Below are 22,110 nucleotides of genomic sequence, written 5' to 3' on the forward strand. Positions count from 1 at the left end.
ATCCGCAAACAAAGAAAAGTACTTTGGGCGGGAACCCCTTTTGGTGTTTTAACCCATTTAGGCCTGACGTCAAAATAAAAATAAAAAGTATTCTGAAAGAATATATATTCAAAGATTTGTGCCGCATTTTCACGATTTTTCAAAAATAGCAGATCTACAAGCTCGTAGCGCGCCACCCGGTGGTATAACATAATGCTTAGTTAAAACACCAAAAGGGGTTCCCGTACAGAATGGGTTAGCATTATGTTATACTTTAGCTATTGAAAAATAGCAGGTCTACAAGCTCATAGCCGCGCTATACGAGCTTGTAAGTCTGCTATTTTTGAAAAATGTAGTGCAAATCTTTTAATATATATTCTTTCAGAGCGAACGTTTTTAACTCAAATCTTTGCTTCTGGGGGGTCCCTGGAACAACATATTTTCAGATGGGGGTCGGCAGCCAATTACATATAATCTTGGGGGTCCTTGACATGAAAATGTTTGAGAACGACACATGAGGTTTTTCAGAAAACTGTCAGGATTTAGAAGACTTTTCTTTTTTTTTTTTTTACGTCAGGCCTAAATGGGTTAAAGCTGCAATCCATAACTGTTCTTAGTGAATGTGACATTGACCAATCTATACTTTTTCATTTCAAGGACCCCCAAGTTTGATATCCCATAGGCCACGGACACCCATAACCATTTGATACCATTTGTTTTAAATCTATTCAATTTGCATTGTAAAGTCCGTCGACTACCTTTTTCATTAACAAAAACGTATTTGAAAACTAAATAAAGACTATTAAATAATTAAATATAAATAATGACTAAAACCATGACTAAATAAATACCATATATTGTCAATAAATATATTGACAATTTCGTCATCAAATAAAAACTAGACTAAAACGTTAGGGAGGGACTAGTGGAAAAGACACGTCATTTCATGCTTGGTTGTGTGCGGGTGTCACACTGGCAAAATAGCCTGGATTATGGACTGCAGCTTTAAAATCCACATGATCTGTAAAGTGATAAAGCACAAACTACATCTTCTTCCTCTATAACTGACTCAAACCATAACTATCCAGTAGTATTCTCTAGAAGACATCCCTTTAAATTCTACTATGCAGTGGTCCTCATCTCTGTTCGGGTGGAAACACTCATATGTCCCGAAACTGTTACTTTTCAGGATTCAAATTCAGAAATAGCAGCAAAAGTAGCAGATCGACCAGCTCAAAACGCGTTTGCTTCGCACTTGGCCGATCTGCTTCTTTTGATGCTTCTGTGTGACGCTGCCGTAGTGTGATCGAGTAGGGCGTTGATTTACAAAACAAAAGGTAGAATATGGAGATAGGCGGTTTCTGCCCCCGGCAGCAGAGGGTTGGGAGTGTTCATAAGGTGATATGGGGGCAGCATAGCTCTGGTCCATAGCCTTCTACTGCTTCTACGATTCTGCCCTGAGTATAAGGCTATGGGACTTTTGGTTTTAAATCTCAAATCGAAATCAGACCAGCCTCTCCTCTTTAGTGGAAATCTCACGAACGTCACCAATACAAAGACGGGTTGTGTCAATAGAAAGCCTACTTTCCTTAGTGGACGCACTCTGAGCCCCCCACCACACGTATAAACGGTACTTTTTGGCCAAGTAGGCTTTCTAATGACACAACCCGCCTTTGTTTTGGTGAGTAGCAAAAACGTTATTTTAAAATACGCTAAAGAGAGGCTGGTCTGATTTCGATTTGAGATTTAAAACCGAAAGTCCCATAGCCTTATACTGCAGGGCAGAATCGTAGAAGCAGTAGAAGGCTATGGACCAGAGCTAGGGGCAGCAGAGGAGGGGGAGGAGGAGGAGGAGGAGGAGGAGGAGGAGAGACTGTCTGGATGTAAACCCAGTAGGAATATGGTGGCGCGAAGTGATCGGATGGGAACTGCAGTGGTGAAAAAGTAACTAAGTACATTTACTTAACTACTGTACAATATTGAGGTATTTGTATTTTCCTGGAGTATTTCCAATACTAAATAAATATTGTAATTTTACTCCACTACAATTTATATGAAAAGTTACGAGTTACTTTGTAGATCATTATTATTATAAAACACACTATACCACTTCAACCCTATATATACATTTCGGTCATTTGAAAATAGCCGACCTGCAAGCTCAGCTATTTTCAAAATATCTTTATACATTTGAAAACTTGAAATAGAACATTCTGCATAAGCAGTGGTTCTGCATTGCAGTATTGATGCTTTTACTTAACCCATTTTGGGCGGGAACCCTTTTTGGTGTTTTAAGCATTATGTTATACTTTAGCTATTGAAAAATAGCTGATCTACAAGCTCATATAACGCGGTGCCGCGCTACGAGCTTGTAGGTCTGCTATTTATTGTTTTAATCGTGAAAATGTGGCACAAATTTGGAATATATATTCTTTCAGAGCGAACGTTTTAACTGGCAGATGGCGGTCGGTAGCCAATTATATATAGTTTTTGGGTTCCTTGACATAGAAACATGAGGGTTTTTCCGAAAACTGTCATGATTTAGAAGACATTTCTATAGAATCGTCCTCGGGTCAAAATGGGTTAAGTAGGAAATGTGAGTACTTTTTTTTTCCACCACTGTAACTCTGGGGATGGATCAGATGGCAACTGAAGAGGGTGTGTGGGGGGGAGGGTGGGTGTGGTGGGGAGGGGAGGGGAGGGGAGGGAGGGTGTGGCGGGTGTACATCACTTCACCCAGGATGAAGTGACTGACGGGTGGCTGGGTGGGGGGGAGGGGGGAGAAGGATACGATCAGTGCCGGGGAACAACACGCTCCCCCGGATCATCTCGGCCACAATGCACCCAACTGACCATACGTCCACTGCACGGATGACCGGGAGGAGTGATGATGATGATGATGATGATGATGACAGGAGGAGGAGGAGGAGGGAGGGAGAGCATGCAGACCACACACACACACACACACACACACACACACACACACACACACACACACACACACACACACACACAAAAGGAAATAAATACAAAAGTCAAACACAAAGAAAACAACAACAAAGAAAGATGGTGCGGTGTGGATGAGGAAAAACGGCTCTTTTGGAACTATAAAGGTTTACCTATACCCAGAACCGTTCCATATTATAACCTGAAATGTTCCAGAAAGTAACAATTCAGTGATCGTAATTCTTTCTTTTTTTTACGTTTCCATTATAACCAGAACCAAACCTGAAAGAAGGGGGAGGTAACGTAAGTCATGGAAATAACCTATGCAGAAAAAGAGAAAACGGCGCACAACGTCAACGCAACACGTCGGGTGCTTGTAGATCAGCTATGTGTTTTTAAGTGGTGCAACCACTTCCTTAAGTGACTATGTGTGTGGGTGGGTGGGTGGGTGGCTGGCTGGCTGGGTGGTTGGGTCCCCCCCCCCCCCCCGGGGACCCCCACACGGAGTTGCACCACTTACTTCACACGGGTGTGATTTCTTTTCTTTTATTAGCAGATCTACAAGCTAACTTATTAGCTTGTAGATGTGCTATTTTCGGCTAAGAGTGATGCTATGGTTCAAGTGATTAACGTAAAGAAAATAAATAAATAATAATGAATAGTTCCTATCACACAAAGTAGGCTAAATGAGGACCACCCCTAGGGGAAGACCCCTGCATTAGATGACACGGAACTTATAGCTCTGAAAGAAAGTCAAAAAGAGCCAAAAGAAAGTATGCAGCGTGGATGGAAATTGAAAGCAGACGGCATGCAGCAGCAGCAGCAGCAGCAGCAGCTGGAGGCTTATGTCAGATGTGAGAAGGAAGATTTCCCCCCATGGGTTTTAGGGGTGGGTGGGGCGGTGGGGGAATGAAGATGAACGATGACTTGTTGCAGAGAGATCATAGCCCATGACCGTCCTAAAACTCACTCTTGAAGGAGGAGTATTATATTGACCTCTTTTTAGTTAGTAGTGATTGCCTGAAGAACCTGGCGAGCGTTTTCTGTTGCCCCACCCGTGCCAAGAATTGATTGCTATCCAGAGGAAAGATCTTACAGTCTCATCTTGGCGCCGGTGCCAAATGCAAAGCACCGCACAGATTGGAACCAGCACAGCATTTCAACAGAGAATGTTAACAAGGAACGTATAAATAAGAAAGCGTTACGATTAGAAGCGTTTCTTTTCTTTTTTTTAGGGAGAATGATGCAAGGATACAGTCCCTTCCCGGGAAAAGGATTTTATGGCGAACCATTTCGGCCAGTATGCAGCCCACTGACCAAATGTCCACTAGCGTAGTGGAGGACAAGACGTGAACAAAGAGAGAAGTACAGCGTAAAATCCTCCGTGTTAAAGGGTTCATATAGACAACGTTTTCATGAAAACAAGGACATAATACATCCACACTTTTTTACAAAGGTGTGCAATTGTAAAAACAATAATCGTTTAAATCATTTTTGCCAGGATGTCCAAACTCCAGAATGTTTGGTTTGTTTATTAGCTCTCATGGCAGCCATTATCCATCTGTTTTCATGTACTTTTATTTGACACTAAAAATAATGGTGTAAGGCAGCCACTGTGTTACAATGTCATGACTACATGATTGTTTGTTGCCTTTGCTGCCAAAGCAACAGAGGTATTGTAAAAGGGCTGCATCGAGTGGCTGAACATCGTCTAGTTGACACAGGATTGTACCATGTACGAGTTGTCTAGTTAACACAGGATTGTACCATGTACGAGTTGTCTAGTTAACACAGGTATTGTACCACGTACGAGTTGTCTAGTTAACACAGGATTGTACCATGTACGAGTTGTCTAGTTAACACAGGTATTGTACCACGTACGAGTTGTCTAGTTAACACAGGATTGTACCATGTACGAGTTGTCTAGTTAACACAGGATTGTACCACGTACGAGTTGTCTAGTTAACACAGGATTGTACCATGTACGAGTTGTCTAGTTGACACAGGATTGTACCATGTACGAGTGGTCTAGTTGACACAGGATTGTACCATGTACGAGTTGTCTAGTTAACACAGGATTGTACCATGTACGAGTTGTCTAGTTAACACAGGATTGTACCATGTACGAGAGGAGAAGAAGGTAGAGCATGCGGTTAGAAGGGGTTAGTTCGGGAAGCAATAATCTCAATAACAACCAAATCCAGTTATGCACAGAAGCACCATGCTACTTAAGAATAAATATGTGGATCATGAAACCTATTTTCACTATATTAGATAAACATAATATGGATTTGTGGTCACAATTTAAATGTAACTGAAGTAGATTAAAACCCATTTTGGGCGGGAACCCCTTTTGGTGTTAGCATTATGTTATGCTTTAGCTATTGAAAACTAGCAGATCTACAAGCTCATAGCGCGCCACCGAGTGGCACGCTACGAGCTTGTAGGTCTGCTATTTTTGAAAAATTGAAGAACGACTGACATAGAAACATAGCTTTTTCAGAAAATGGGTTAAAGGTGCTCTAAGTGAGGGCTAGGGTTAGTTACTGTACATATCTCTCTATTCTCATAATAATCATTGCTTTAGGGTGTTTGTTCAGTAACAGGGGTCTCCCCATCTCATCTCTGCAGCCATTTAGTGAACTAGAAAATATTTTATTCAGGATACCAATTTCATCCAATCGGGAGATTAAACAAGTGAAATTGATCTTTAACTCCTGATTGGATTACATTGATTATTTTCTGCTTACTAAAGAGAGACCAGGAGACTCCCATTACTGTACAAACGGAATATAGAGCTTTAACCTTTTTTTTTTCTTTTTTTAAACCCCCTTTTTGTTTGAACCCAAATCACTTTTAACAGTATAGTTGTCAACCTTTCCGGGATCAGGGCTCACTTGAAAATGTTGAAAGCTTTGGTGAATGAACCCACCCGACTGGCCCACCCATCTGACCCCCCCACTCACAGGTTGACAACCAGTGACTATAGGCCTGTCACAATTATTACACAATCCTCAGTCATTTCTTTGTATATTAATATGTCATATCTGCCCTGGGTCATTTTGGATTACGAAGCCTAAAAGGCCAAACAGAATTGCATTTTATTCATATGTTCCGATGTTCAAATTAAATCGTTAATCGCAATTATTTGCGTGACAACTAAAATGTGTAGTAGTGGTGAGAGCACTGCCAGTGATGTATATACAGCATTTGAACGTTATACACCTGCCAGACAGGCGGCGGCTATACTGACCGTTGGCTTGGTAGCCCATGCCCAGGATGACCTCGGGGGCTCGGTAGTACCGCGTCACCACGTAGGGCGTCATCAGCAGGCCTGTGGCGGCGGTCCGAGCCAGGCCAAAGTCCAGGATCTTCAGTGTGCAGTCTGACTTCACCACTATGTTACTGGGCTTCAGGTCCTGTGGGGGAAGGAACACAGGCCAAGAAGAATGTCATTTAAGGTCCGGGAGTCTTCAACCACTTTCAGGCCAAGGAACCCCTAGGCTGAGAGAGAAATGAAGCAGGCCCCTGCTTCATCTCAGGTCCCCCACCCCCCCACTATATAATGTATAAAAACTGTGTTGCGGATTAAACTTTCTCTTAGATTTCATAGATAGCTTCATAGAGTTGTTTGACACTGTGTAGCGTTGTGTTGGATTCATGTTGATGCGTATTTTTCTATTTTTACAGACAGTTAACCAGTTATATCGCCAATTGTACTTGGTCTGCTCCGAAAATAGCTGATGTTCAAGCTCACAGCGCCTCGCAGTTCGAGGCATTGTGAGCTTGTAGAATGGCTATTTTTGAGTGGTGCAACCACTCCTACAATCAGAAATGTCCGTCCATCCCTATGTCTGTCTGTCTGTCTGTCTGTCCGTATGTTTAGGGTACCAACAGGGGGTGCTGTTCCACCACTCACTTCAGACAGGTCTGATTTTTGGCTAATATTCCTCTCAGAAAAGGGATGCATGGTTCTGCGGGCATGGTTCAAGTGGTTAATGTAAAAATACTGTACTTGTACTGTGTGTGTGTGTGTGTGTGTGTGTGTGTGTGTGTGTGTTAGGCTGCGCAACAGTGACACTTGGTGGTGAAAAAACGCATTTCCGTGCTCGGACGGACCCAGCCAGCCAGCCAGCCAGTCAGGGACCCAGCCAGCCAGGGACACACATTGCTGGGCAATGGAGTGGCTGCACCGCTCAAAAAGGTTTATATCACATGCAGATTCCATTCTGGGCAGGAACCCCTTTTGGTGTTTTAACGAATCATTATGTTATACTTTAGCTATTGAAAAATAGCAGACCTACAAGCTCGTAGCGCGCCACTGAGCTTGTAGGTCTGCTATTTTTGAAAAATCGTAAAAATGCGGCACAAATCTTTGAATATATATTCTTTCAGAGCGAACGTTTTTTTTATTTCGACGTCAGGCCTGAATGGGTTAACTCTGAGGACCCCTCTGAGGAGGACCCCTGTTGAAGACCCCTGTTGTAGGTTACTATTTGTGGGTTTTTATTTGATCGAATAGAGGTGAGAAATACCCCCCCCCCCTAATTCTCCAGTGCGCACCACCAGTGCGTTTGCGGTGAGCGGTGTGAATTCCAAAGCTATGCTGCAAAGGGAGAACTTAATTATTATACGGCTCATTAAATGAGTCCTTAAGCCAACATGATGACGTGGTTTAACATGTATATCTTTGAAGTGAGTTCATCCACAGGAGAATATCGTGATGAGACTGCTAATTAGAGCTCCCCTGTTTTATCTCGAACTACTGCAGGTCAGAGGAGAAGTATGGAGGAGTTTAATCACTTAAATCATATATGTTTCATGGCCCGGGCTCCCTCAGGGGTCTATTGATGATATGCATATGGCTGCCATCTTGCCAGCAAGGTGCTACCTAGGTGCAACTTCCCATAGACAGCCCATTCATCCAAACAGAAAAGTCCTATTTAATTGTATTAAATAACGTCAAACTCACCAACATTGCAGCTGTACGAAAAGCTTGAATTATCGTCTTACTATCTGCAAAGTGTTTGTTTCATAAAAATCCACCGTAGACATGTTATGAGCTACTTCCTGTCAAGAAGTTCCCTGCAGATGAGTGTCAGAGTTTGGAAGCACTCGTTATCTGTAAAGCAACCTCCTGCTGCCTCCTGCATTATGTGCAAATTCTAAACAGGTGGTACACATGGGCTGTTGGGTGATAGTCAACGAGCACTTCCAAACTCCAGTACTTAGAAAAAAATCATCTGCAAGGAATTTCTTGACAGGGAGTAGCTCATAAGATGTCTACAGTGGATTTGTATTAAACAAACACATTGCAGATATAGAAAGAGGATAATTCAAGCTTTCCGTACAGCTGCAATGTTGGTGAGTTTGACGTTATTTAATACAATTAGATAGGACTGTTCTGTTTGGATGAATTGGCTGTCTATGGGAAGTTGCACCTAGGTAGCACCTTGCTGGCAAGATGGCAGCTGTGTGCATATCATCAATACCAAACTCCTTTTCACCCCTCTACACCGAATCTCTTCGCTAAACAAATAGCCGATCTACAGGCTCACACGTGTCACATGTTCGCCTATCAGGACAGGCTGCTTCTACGGGTCCGAAAATCACTATATTCCTTTAATTATGTAGGAAACTGTCACTATTTGTTAACATGATAGTCAAATTGTTAAATTTCAACACTCGTCCACATCACACACAGTACTCCCATCTACGTAGACCCACATAGTGCCATGCTGTCAAAGTCTTCATCAGTCTATTCCTCACCAGTGGGATTTAGGGACCACGCCACACACACCAGGCCATTTGCGTGGAGCCCAGAGGCGTGCAAATCAACTATTCCAGTTTATTTCTCCCCAATGTGAAATAGTTTCACCCACGCTACTTCCATTCGGTAAGTCGATTTTCAAAATAAAACAAGTGTTGTTGACTAATGAACATTTCCAAAAGAGACTCTTATTTTGAAAAGCACACCATTTTTAGAGGAAACCTGAGTTCTATTGAGGCCACCTTGACGCTTGTCAAGCGTGAACAAAACAATGTAGGCCTACAAACTCTGGAACAAGTGTGTTCTCTTTCATCCTCCATAGCAGCAGTGGTGAGTAGGCTAATTAACTATCCCATGCTGGCCAAAGTTGCCTACAGAGTGGTACAGTATTGCAATGAGGATTCTATTTAGTTTTTGTGATACAAAGTATGTTCCTATGCTACTTGGGTTCCCAGTCCCACATTGTTCCTAGGGTATCAAGTGAAGGGTTTGTTTGGGGGACGGACCAAAGTTGAGCTTTGCCTCGAGTCCCTAACAGTGCGTTTTAACTAGGGATGCACCAAAAAGGGAAATTCTTGGCCGAAATATAGGAAACAGATTTGTAGAATCATTCCCAGGTCAAAATGGGTTAAAGCTACCTGATAATGGCAAAAGACATGATTACGGCAAAACTAAATAATAATCACTGTTATGGGTCCATAAAACATATATTCAGCACTTTTAAATGCATTAATTGCATACACTATGTGCGGTGATATATTTTCTGCCTATTCGGGCCGAAACCGAATAGGTCGAAAATGTTTAGCCATTTTCGGCTGAATATTTTCCTGCGGACGAATATTCGGTGCATCACTAGTTTTAACAGCGGGAGAACAACGGCGAGCGACACATGAATTTCATTGGCTATCGCCTAATCGGCCACTATCGCCGGACGATGTCCCCCAAAAGTTTAATTATTTTTATCTTTTCGGTCGACGTTCCTCCGCCCACTTTTCGACCATCGCCTGTTCGCCTGCTATAGCCAGCTATCGCCAGTAGTTGCCGGGTCTCGACAAAGAATGCACTTCCGGTGAATTCGTCTGGCTGTCGCCCGCTGTTAAAACATACTGTAATTGCTAAATCCGCCCCTGTTCATCATCCATGCATGGGCTCTCAAATACCATAAATGTAACATGTTTGTTCTAGCGAGTGCTGCTGCAAGGAATGTCTGCCCTGGTAACTTTGATATAACTGAATTTACATTCATGCAGTGTTGCCTACAGTGTGCGTCATGTAATGAGTCATGCAGCTCTAGGTCTGTTTTTGTACGGAGAGCCGAGATACAAACATGGCAAGTACATTGGTTTAATTGTCTCTGGCGGAGAATGTTTTGTCCCCTGTCCTTCCGTCCATTCGCGTGTACAGCGAATACTAATTGGCCTGAAACTCACTGGAGGCCAGAGCAGGACCTGCCCCAAATTCTTCACATTGGCCTTGCTATAGCGCCACCAGGAGGCCAATTTTCGCAAAACATATTACTCCTATACAGATCCAACACGCAAATCTCTATAGTCATCAAAACAGACCTATTTTTCATCCCAGGATTGTCTCAGATGGACTGGCCTGGCGGAGAGCTGTGATCCGAGGAGCAATTTTTTTCAGGTATTCCTTTGAGGTTTTATCTGTATTTCTTCTAAGCTAGTTCCAGCAAACTGGACATCCTTTCACTATAGTGTCAGGTGCTGTGTTTTGCACAGGAAAAAGATAAAGTGAAACGGACACATTAACCAATTGACTTTGTATAAGCAGCGGCTGCAGACCAGATAACCAGAAATATCCCTTTAATACATTTTTACATTTCATTAAAGGGATATTTCACTTTTATCATTACTTTTCTCATTTATTTTGTTTATTTTTGTTTGAAAGTGAAATATCCCTTTAACCACTTTTACCCTGGCATCCTTATGTTGGGAATGTGAGAATAGTGCAACCCTGTGAATGATGCTACCCTGTGAATGATGCTACCCTGTGAATGATGCTACCCTGTGAATGATGCTACCCTGTGAATGATACTACCCTGTGAATGATGCTACCGACAGCTACCCTGTGAATGATGCTACCCTGTGAATGATGCTACCCTGTGAATGATGCTACACTGTGAATGATGCTACCCTGTGAATGATGCTACACTGTGAATGATGCTACACTGTGAATGATGCTACACTGTGAATGATGCTACCCTGTGAATGATGCTACCCTGTGAATGATGCTACAATGTGAATGATGCTATCATGCTACCCTGTGAATGATGCTACCCTGTGAATGATGCTACCCTGTGAATGATGCAACCCTGTGAATGATGCTACCCTGTGAATGATGCTACCCTGTGAATGATGCTACCCTGTGAATGATGCTACCCTGTGAATGATGCTATACCCTGTGAATGATACTATACCCTATGAATGATGCAACCCTGTGAATGATGCTACCCTGTGAATGATGCTACCCTGTGAATGATGCTACACTGTGAATGATGCTACCCTGTGTAGCGGATTCGAGTGCTATCAACCCATATCAACCAGTAGGTTACTTATCAAGAGCATACAATGGAGCCAGTAGGCTCTACTGGAGCGGAGACGTTGCAAGTAGGCTCCAGTAGAGCCTACTGGCTCCATTGCATGTCTTGATGCTCTCTATGGCTCCGAGACATGGACACTTTCAAAGAAACAAGAGAATCGGTTGGATGGCACTTACACCCGCCTTCTAATGAGAGCGCAAAATCTGTCTTGGAAGAGCCACCCATCGACTAATCTAATATACAGCAACCTTCCCCGTGTTTCTTCACTAGTCCGGTCCAGAAGAACAGTTTGCCGGCCACTGCTACAGAGCTGACAATGAGGTTATATCGTCCCTTCTTCTCTGGAGTCCTGCCTCAAAGCAGACCAGAGGTAGAAAGCTGTGGTTCCCTGATGTCATCGCTAGGGACACATGCTTCAGTAATCAGTAGGCAGGAACTGGGGGTGGCAATGAAGGACCGGGAAGTCTGGCGTAGCATTGTGGAATCCATGATCTCGACCGCGGTCGAAAAATGATGATGATGATGCATGTCTTGATGAGTAACCTACTGGTCATTATGCGTTGATAGCATTCGAAGCGGGCGCCCTGGGAAAGATGCCCACAGCATGGAGGAGGTGAATGGTGCCCTACCCTGTGAATGATGCCCGCCGCGTGGAGGAGGTGAATGGTGCCCTACCCTGTGAATGATGCCCGCCGCGTGGAGGTGCTTGATGCCACACAGCATCTGGTACAGCAGGTAGGACAGCCTCTCGTGGTCCAGCTCCATCTGAATCACCTGGCACAGGTTGGCATCCATCAGCTCCATCACTATGTATCTGTAACACACACACACACACACACGCAGATGCATGCATGCGTGCACGCACACAGCACTTTGTTTTAGTATGTGCATATTTTCAAACAAGCAGAAGAATTGTACATAGACACGCTTGCAGCCGCACACGCGCACACACACACACACACACACACACACACACACACACACACACACACACACACACACACACACACACACACACACACACACACACACACACACACAGACAGACAGACAGACAGACAGACAGACAGACAGACACACATACACACACACACACACACACACACACACACACACACACACACACACAGACACACACACGCGCGCGCACACAGACCAAGAGTTACTTACACGTCTTGAAATTCTTCTAATGTTTTTTGTGGAGTAAATACATTTAATAGACCAATAATCTGTGGAAACACAAGACATGCATGTCAGCATAACGTTGTTATGATTTGTTCATACAGTGTGATAATTAGTCATAATTAGATATATCGGAGCATCTTAAAATGTTAAATTAACAACAACGGGTGAGTTCATATAATGGATATTTTCGCTATTTTCGCTGTCTTACAAAGAAGTACATAAAATGGGGTAAATGGTTATTCATTTATTTTCTCAAATTGAACCCTGATGATTGACACATTTCATAGATCGCTGCTGTAGGGCAGAAACATTTTCGTCCAAAGCCATTCCTTGACTATTTAAAAGATAATATTAAAAACATTGAATTTTGTGCAACATTCTTGTATGATGAAGTAGGGCATTAATGTACGAAAAAACATGAAAGCTAAAATATGGAGATGGCAGGGTTTCTGCCCTACAGCGACAAAATACTAAATTACTGTAGTTCTGTGTTAGCAGTTTCACCCAACGTACATTTTTATGATTGACACATTTCATAAGTACTAGTTCTCTGTACGCCCTCTTGGCATGGGTCTGATTCTGGAAGGGCCGACTCAGCTTCTTGATGGCAACGTTTCTTTCGAGATTGTGGTCGTATGCAGAGCTGGAGGAAGAAAAGGACAGAGTATGGGAAATGCAGGAGTACAGTAGTGGAGACCACGCCATTATGCATTTTTACAGTTCAACTGCACAATGGCTTTATGATGACATAACCATGAAACATACAGAGACATTATTAAGATACTACTTTTGACATTGAACCCTGATTAAAAATGTCAACTCTTATACATAAGTACGGCTGTTGCGATAGAGACACAATCTAATATCCCGATATTTTGAATTACCAAATACTCCGATATTGACATTGTGACAATATTGTGGGGCTGAGTGCTTTCACAAAAATATTTATGCAATGATGACATTTTTGGGATAAATATTCATCAGTAAAGCTTCATGGTAGCAGCTCAGTGGCCTTGTGGTTAGAGTGTTCGCCCTGAGACGGTGAGGTCGGGGTTGGTTTCATACTATAGCGTCATGTCCAGGGTGTGTACTTAAGCTGCATCACACTACAGAAACAGGAGATATGCTCCTGACTTGTGTGGGCCACATGGCTCAGGAACTGTTGGTTCCCAAGGCTAGTCACTTAATGCTTAACATAATAATTCAGTAAAAAGGCAAATAATATACAGCGAGAACAGAGAGTGGGTAGGTTAAATTCAGAAAAAGGGCATCACTCGACCATAATGCAGCTGCCATTAAAACCCAACACACTGTCTGTCACTCCCCAAAATGCATATCATGGCGTCAAACAGTGCCGCCCCGGGCACTTCCGCACTCCAAGAAATCGGAAGAGCCGTTCTCAAACCCAAACATTTAAAGCGACGGAGGCGCGCTGTCTAAATCGGACTTGAGCTACAGGAGGCACCGCCAAGCGAGTCGCCTTGCCAAGTGTTGTGGCCAGTCAACATGTGCCGTCGACGTTTGGTCAAATCCGTCCAAAAAAGTTAACCATTCTTGCCCATCTTGGGAGTGAGAATGCGTTGTAAAACCAGGAAAAGACAACACTTAGCCTGTATGCCATACCAAGATAGTACAATATCCCAAATCGCAGATGGTATCTAGTCACAATCACAGTATCAATATATTATCAACATATTTTGCCCAGCCCTATTCTGACCCTTGCTCACAAGTTTAAATTAAAATGTATTTGGATGATGGAACCAATGTAATTTGCACGAGGACGGAATGATCAAAACGTTTGATTTCTTAAAGATTGAATGAAATTAGATACTTTATTTATTAGCATGAATCCCTCTGATGCTGTGCAGATGCACGGCAAACAATATCGCCAATATTATTTTGGCATGGAGACGAAGACTGACTATGGACGGAGGGTGCGTCGCTTACCAGACGATTCCCTGTGCTCCTGAGCCTATGGGCCTGAGGTTCTGGTAGCGCTTCAGCACGCAGAACGTCGAGTCCCCAACGTCGATGCTGTAGAACTCCCGTTCTCTTTTGTTCTTGTTCATGGTGGCGAGGTGATCTTCAAACACTGCTTTCTGCGCATCCACAAATGTTCTCTGTGGGAAACAAGGGACAAAGATGGACACGCACACACACACACACACACACACACACACACACACACACACGCGGCAGTCAAGTAAAGTGAATTATCAACGAATTGTGATCGTGATTGTGTATCGAAATCGCGACCCAAGACTCATGATAAAATGGCGAGGCTCCCTTGGTGCTCCTAAGAAATCATTTAAATGAGGTGTTAAAAGTACTGCTGCTGAAATTCACACTTCAGGCAGAATAGATCCACCGCAACCAACTCAGCAAACCAGACCCGAGACGGAAGATCTGATATGTATGTCCAAAACCTTTGGACACAAAGGCATCAAAAAGCACGAAACGCGGTGCGAATTTCGAGCTTGCGGATGCCGGATAATGCTACTCTCGATGCTTTTGTGTGACACAAGGCTCAGAATATCTCTCTATCATCACATTGGATGGAGACCAAAAGCGCCTGCTGGACTGCTGGTGAAGATTCCTATAGCCTTGTGTGCCTGACTGACTGACCGACCGGTGACCGCTTGCAAGTTTTTGGACCCCGGCCCAGGACTCCAGTCCAGGCCCTGTTACCGCTGCAGGCAGGTCTTCCACACAGGCACATGTTAAGTGGGTCAAAGAGGGAAGGAGGGTCCTATAGGAACACAAAGCAAAGAGATGCTCATTTAAATGCCCCCCAGCCCCCCCCCCCCCCCCCCCCCCCCTTTCCATGTGAGCTTGTAGATCGGCTATTTTCTTTATTGCGCGACATTGGCTCGCAACTAAGTGTGAATAAACTGATGTGACGGTTTTCCACATTTCCTTATATGCCAGTGCTTCTCAAACGTTTTCGTGTCATGAACCCCCAAAATGTATTCTGCCGCGGACCCACATCTGAAAAGATTTGTGCCGGGGACCCCCAGAAGAGAATGTTTATGTTAACCGATTACATCCCGCCGTGCCTGGAATCTGGCGCCAGTGCCAACAGAATGCACGAAAAAGGCCGTGAAGAAGACCCCGCGATTTGCCCCTGTGAACCGGAAGTATGGTAATCGTCCATTTTCGAGCCAGAGTTGCGGCTGTGATCTAGCGATAGAAATGCTAATATGCTAACCGAGAGGTTGGATTAATGAGTTTTTGGATTCCGATGATATCACACCACGGTGGCAAGCGTTGCCTAGCGACGGAAGCTGAAATACGGTAAAAATAATATTATTAATTCTGGATAATTACTTTTTTATCAAATCTCGTGTTCTCGTGTTTGGCACAGCAGGGTTTAATAGCTAAACACGAGATATCTCGTGCCAACGTATAAATGGACCCTTGATTTGAGAACCAATTATCTATAAGCTGAGCTCTGTAAGCTTGTAGATCGGCTATTTTCTGCCACGCGACATTGATTCGCGACTAAGTGTGAATAAGTAGCCTATTGACACTGCCAATTTCTACTTTTTCCAATGCAATATGCGCAATTACACGGCTATTACACGGTTGTTGCATTTGCTATTTAATGGTCATCTTTCTAGCTATACACTGTTTAAGAGCCCTCTACACTTTTCCATATGACCGGGCCTAGGAATTAAACACATCACTTCGGTCATTTTATCTTGCTGCCTTCCCCTTTCAGGAAGCCAAGCGAAGCTTATGTAATAATCAGGACTCGCCATCATCTCTCTGTCTCGCTATACAAAACACAGTCCATATGAGGAACGGAAGAATCGCCACAGTGAGACGTGTCAGTGTTCCCCTTCTGCTCCTCCAACGTCACAAACACGCATGCATCTCTCTCTCTCTCTGTGTGTGTGTGTGTCAGTCCCTCACAACAACATCACAATAGACACGCTCCACTACACACTAGGGGTTCTATAACTTTATCGTGTCAAGGATCCCCGAATTTATATGCATTTGGCCGCGGAGACCCGTGTGTGGGCGCGCGCACACACACACACACACACACACACACACACACACACACACACACACACACACACACACACCATTTGACAATATTTATGTAAAATTAAGGAATGCACAATTTTCCTAACATTTTTGAGATTTCAAAAATAGCAAAATGTAGATCTGCTGTTTTTGAATTGCCGACATATTTTAGTACATATACGTATAAGGTGGTTAGAATGATTGTGATGCTATAATATTAACTACTTTTGCTGGACCCCACTTTGAGATTCACTGCACTACATTGCACTATACAGTATACACTGCACTATACTATACACTAAGTCTTTTTTTTATGAGTTACATGAGAAGACACACGTTTACGGATCCTGATGGGTTGAGTCGTAAGTTCATAACGCATTAGAGTGGATAACAGGACAGTGTCATTAATATCACTGTGTTAGCACGGCGCTCAGGAGGGTTGGCACAATGTCAACATGGGGGAGGGGGGGGGGGGGCGTTCTTTGATACCTATAGGTGAACTCATCCCAGCAGTTATATCACTCTCTGCTTTTCAGGAATTCAAAAAAAGGAAGCCTGCGTTTCAATGGATCCAATGTAGTTATTGAATTTAGTCACCACCTCTTGTTACTACTTTAGTACTTTTGTATTGGTTAAATATTTCTAAAAAAAAACACACACACACAGAAAGACTTTCACCCTATAAAAAAAGAATATTGCTACTTTTGTACAACACTGTAGTAGCGAAGTGGGGCATTAAATTACAAAGAAAACCAGTAAAGGTTAAGAAAGATACAAGGTTTCTAGCTCGACAGCAGCAACAACATACAATTCATAATACCACCTGGTTATATAACAACTAGTTGTTGTGCTCAGTGCATAATATTAGGCAGATGCAACAGCACCACTAAAACAGATACAACAGCCCCTGTAAAAAGACATTCCATAAAGTGTGCTGTGCCGGTTTACAGGGGGATGCAGTAAACACGCCAGTGGTCTGCCAATAGGCTCTATAATGCACATACTCCATTTTGGAAATAACTCTTTCCTACTTCCGGGCCTCTTCTGACTTCCTTCACAGGTGTTGCCAATGATACTAATTAAAGCCAAATTCCAATACCCCCAAATCTCGGCCACTCATTCACTCACACTCGCTCACTCCATGCAGCATGGTGGTGTTACAGTGAAATTGGTGATCTGCTGAAATATGTGACAATCGTGTAGACGTCACATAATAATGTCAGTGTCTGAATGTAAATTATTGCAGTTTATTCATTAGCTAGAGTTATTATTAACGGTATTCAGGCCACGTTTTTAAAGACCTCCATGTAAGTTGTGTGAAGTCCACAAGATGTTCACATATTTCGACAGGTCACCAATTACACCGTAATTTGGCCATGCTGGAGTGATCGAGTGTGAGTGAGCGAGTGGCCGAGATTTTGGCTCAAGGCTCTGTTCCATGCTGGCCAAACAGAGTCATGGTGCTGCCTGCTATTGTGCATGTTGGCTCACTGGAAAGTGGAAACACCCTTGGGTCTCAAAGTCTCCTCCTTGAATGGATTCCAAATGGCCCTGTACGGGTGTGTAACTCTGAGACCAAATGGATCCGTAAGGGACCCCCATATAACTCTCAGAGTTATGGGGGTCCTTGAAATTAAAAGATTTGAGAACCACTGTATAAAAAAATGGAACAGAGCCTTAATTAGTATCATCGGTAACAGATGTGAAGGAAGTCCGAAGAGGCGTATGTGCATAGAGCCTATAGAGTGTCGCAGTCCCGCCCCCTACCATGGCCCAGGAAATGAATCCCAATGCATTTTTCCCATAGACATTTCAAAACGTATTTATTTAAAGACGGTTACACCGCGGACAAAGCCAACTCGAGTCGTGACAACTCATGACAACACAAACAATATTTTGGACCAAACAAATAATTACAAAGAAGAAAAACAACAACAAAAGTGTTTTTTTCTTCTTTCTAATTATTTGTTCGGCCCAAGAAATTGTGTTTGTTGTCATGATTTGTCACGACTCGAGTTGGCTTTGTCCGCGGCGTAAACGTCTTTAAATAAATACTTTCTGAAATGTCTATGAGGAAAATGAACGGAGAATAATTTCCTGGGCCATGGTAGGGGGCGGGACTGCAACGCTCTATATGCAGCACCTGTTAGTGTTCCCATCCAATCAGTCAGTTCAGAAGAAACGGCAACAACGAGGACATCTAGATCGGTGGTTCTCAACCTTTTCGTGACAGCGACAGCGTGCATTTTGGGCCACGTGCATTTTTTTTCAGAGCATGTTTATTTTAACCACTTTTTACAAGTTAACTGCTGTGGTGATAGATGGTAGTTACTATAGTTAACTGCACCATGCAGCGAGAATTGGGCAGATTACCATGTTTTCACATCCGGTTTACTTGCTCGCAGACCTCCATTGTAAGAAACGGCTTATGTTAGCAATAGCTTACGCTGTTTATCCAGAAATGTTAATATGTTGAGGCAATAGAGACCGCATCATGTATGCAGGAACAAGGGCTAAGGTGGTGACCCCAAGATGGCAACAGCGAGGAGTTTGACATCCGGGCTGGAGGAACACCCTAGCCCCCTTCCTCTTCATCATAGGCCTGGATTATGCACTCAGGAAGGCCATCAGTGGACAAGAGCAGCTGGATCTTGGCTTCACTCTAACACCAAGGAGGTTGAGAGAGACGACACACCACAGTAGTAGATCTGGACTATACGGACCACATCAGCCTGCTCAGGAGCAGCACAGGAACTCCTGAACAGAGTGGAGATACAGTGTGCCAAGGTTGGCCTCCAGCTGAATACCAAGAAAACTGAGGGTATCACCTATAACATCTCACCGGAACATCCACCAACAACAGAAGGCACTGCTCTGAAGGAAGTCAAGGACGTCAAGTACCGAGGCTCATGGGTCAACTCAACCGAGCAAGATCTGGACGTGAGGAAGACCCTTGCATGGAGGGCCCTGAACAGAATGACCAGTGTATGGAACTCCAACCTCCCCCGTCAAATCAAACTCAGCTTCTTCTATGCTTCTTCTGTTTGTTCTTCTATATGGCATGCTGGACCGTGAAGCCAACCCTGGAGAATCTCTAGACGGGTTCTACACCAGAATGTTGTGTGCAGTACTTAACAGATCAGCAAGAGTGTATATCAACAAGATCCTGTATGAGGGAATACCAAGGGTGAACCAGAAAATAGCAGCCAGGAGAATGAGTCTAGCAGGACACTGCCAAAGACATCAAGAACTGCCAGCCAGCAAATTCATGCTGTGGGAACCAACACATGGGCCTCGATCAAGAGGACGTCCCACATTAGCATCCGTGGATGTACTCAGAGCATGGAGAACCGGGGTGACTGGAAGCGATGATGGAGGGCTCGTCTGAGGATGACCTATAGACTCCTAGAGAGACTTGTGGTATCCTCACGGCCCAACAGTGGCTCCCCGGGCCAGGGCCGGTTCTAGGAGGGGCAGGGGCGGGTGGGCAGAGCCCACCCAAACGTGCGTCATGCCCACCCAATCAAAAGGTATGAGGATGGAATATATATTATACACCATTTATCATGCATGATTTCTGATTGGGTGAGCAGCATATTTATAGGAATTTAGACCCACCTGAACACCGTTTGCCATAAATGCTGTTAACTGACGGGGTGCTGATGGAAATTGGGTTACTGTTGCTGGTCAAAGAAGGAGAAGATAGATGGATGGATAGATAAACTGATATGCATCAGCATATAGTTTTCTATGCATTTCAGGGGTTATGGGGATTTGACCCCGTGCAGGGCTGCCCCCCCCCACCCCCGCCTCTATATATTCGCCGTGCCCACCCTATAGTGGGGCAGGCTAGAACCGGCCCTGCCCCGGGCCCAGAGGCTGATAGGAGAAATCTAGACGCCTCACAAAGCTTCCAGACGCAGCAGCACCTCCTCTATACGCCTCCTCTCCTCTCAGCATTAGAAGGACTAGTGTTGACCTAGTCCTCCAGTCCACTGGCCTTTAATTGCCCCGGCTTGGGTTGTGTCTAATGAAGCTTGCTATCGGCCAGATTAGCCTATCATTTTAATGAACAGGGTTTAACAAGGCAGTATCAGACACCACTCCTCGCCCTAAAATATAGCAGGCTAATGCTTTCACGTTCAGTTTTAGCATGCAGTCTAATGGACAATGATGCCAGTGGCATGATACAATAACATGTCTTCTATAAAAATTACAATTATATCTTCTATAAAAATTACAATTATATTTCAACACATGATTTGGATAGTTTCCAGTATTACTCACATATATGCCTCTGTATATTGAATAAAACAGCTTTCTCAGCATGCATGTGAATTAGAAGCAGATAATTAAAGGCTATGGCCGACTATACACGGCCTTGAATGGAATCAGGGGGGTGGGGGTAGGGGGGTATACCATTGAAACCTTACCGGTACAACATATATAACCATAAATCGCAGAGGATCAATACCGATTGATTTATTTTCCTTCTGCTGCTGCTAAATGTCTTAACCTTGGAAAACACACGACCCTTCATGCTTTCTGACGACAGTGGGCTGGCGCAGCAGGTACATTTTTTTTCCGCCTGGCTATGGAATCATTCATCATTGTACAATACAAAAAAACACATCATAATAATTCACGTTTGGGGGGGAAAAATCGCAAGATGGTGGGATTCGTATACGTATATCCGTGCACATATATAGGTTGACGACGTTATTGCAACAATGTAGGCTAACAACTCCGAGGGGTGTACGATGGAACCAAATGGACCCCTTACGGGTCCATTTGGTTCCATTTCGTACACTCCTCTGAGTTACATTAACATCGAGGGCTTTTACAGTGTATCCTATACATTATGTGCGTTATTACGTAGTAATTACAATGATATGACGGCATTTAAGGCTATAATCGTTCTCGCTACAATGTAACCCCCCCCCCCCCTCCCTAAGAAGACAACAAACGCATCGGCAAGTAGCAAACGCACGCACACACACACACACACACACACACACCGCGACCCTCCCCCAACCAATGCTACAACAATAACCCGTAATAGCGACGATCTCTTTTACCTCTGTCATCAAACCAAACGCCGTATGGTGGTGTGTCTCTCTCTCGCTCTCTCTCGCTCTCTCTCTCTTCTCTATGCGGTGCGATGATGGCGGATAACGGCTCTTTGAAGGACAAAATAAAACGAGACTGTTGTTGTGGGCCGATGATGATGAAGAAGAATGATCTTACGTCTCCTCCGCTGCTGTCGTTCGGCTTAAAAACATGACCTCACCAAAAAAAATCTACTCGCAATACGTTTTCCATCCACAGCGCTCTCTCTCTCTCTGTCTTTCTCTCTCTCTCTCTCTCTCTCTCTCCCTGTGTCTCTCTCTGCTCTGACAGGACGGCTCACACACAGCAAGGCCCCGGACGACGCGCAAAAAGCAAAGCACTGCCTGACTGCAGAGGGCATGCGTGCAAAGAGACACGTCACGATGCGTCCACGCAAACACCGTAGAGGCAAACACACACCGACACACCCACCTACTTCCTCCTACTGTGTCTTCTTCGTCTACCCACCTATATCTATACATCAGATAGATAGATAGATAGATAGATAGATAGATAGATAGATAGATAGATA

General features: G+C 43.9%; 1 protein-coding gene across 3 annotated transcripts in view; it reads right to left on the reverse strand.

Moving 5' to 3' along the window:
- The window catches only part of mapk8a (mitogen-activated protein kinase 8a), a 28,197-nt gene extending 6,393 nt beyond the window's left edge, over positions 1–21,804 (reverse strand). For 2 of the 3 annotated variants that reach the window (XM_079511633.1, XM_079511635.1), the window contains exons 1-7: positions 21,548–21,804; positions 14,385–14,557; positions 12,951–13,080; positions 12,423–12,481; positions 11,928–12,066; positions 6,179–6,344; positions 2,771–2,842 (exon numbers count right to left, since the gene is read on the reverse strand). In XM_079511633.1, the coding sequence (XP_079367759.1) occupies positions 2,771–2,842; positions 6,179–6,344; positions 11,928–12,066; positions 12,423–12,481; positions 12,951–13,080; positions 14,385–14,557; positions 21,548–21,556 (748 nt within the window). In that variant the 5' untranslated portion in view covers positions 21,557–21,804. Of the gene's footprint in view, positions 1–2,770; positions 2,843–4,180; positions 4,253–6,178; positions 6,345–11,927; positions 12,067–12,422; positions 12,482–12,950; positions 13,081–14,384; positions 14,558–21,547 lie in introns of all 3 variants that reach the window. The other variant, XM_079511634.1, reaches the window with a different exon arrangement.
- Positions 21,805–22,110: the final 306 nt, after the last annotated feature.

Source organism: Electrona antarctica (assembly GCF_951216825.1).
Source record: "Electrona antarctica genome assembly, chromosome: 10".
NCBI lineage: Eukaryota > Metazoa > Chordata > Actinopteri > Myctophiformes > Myctophidae > Electrona > Electrona antarctica.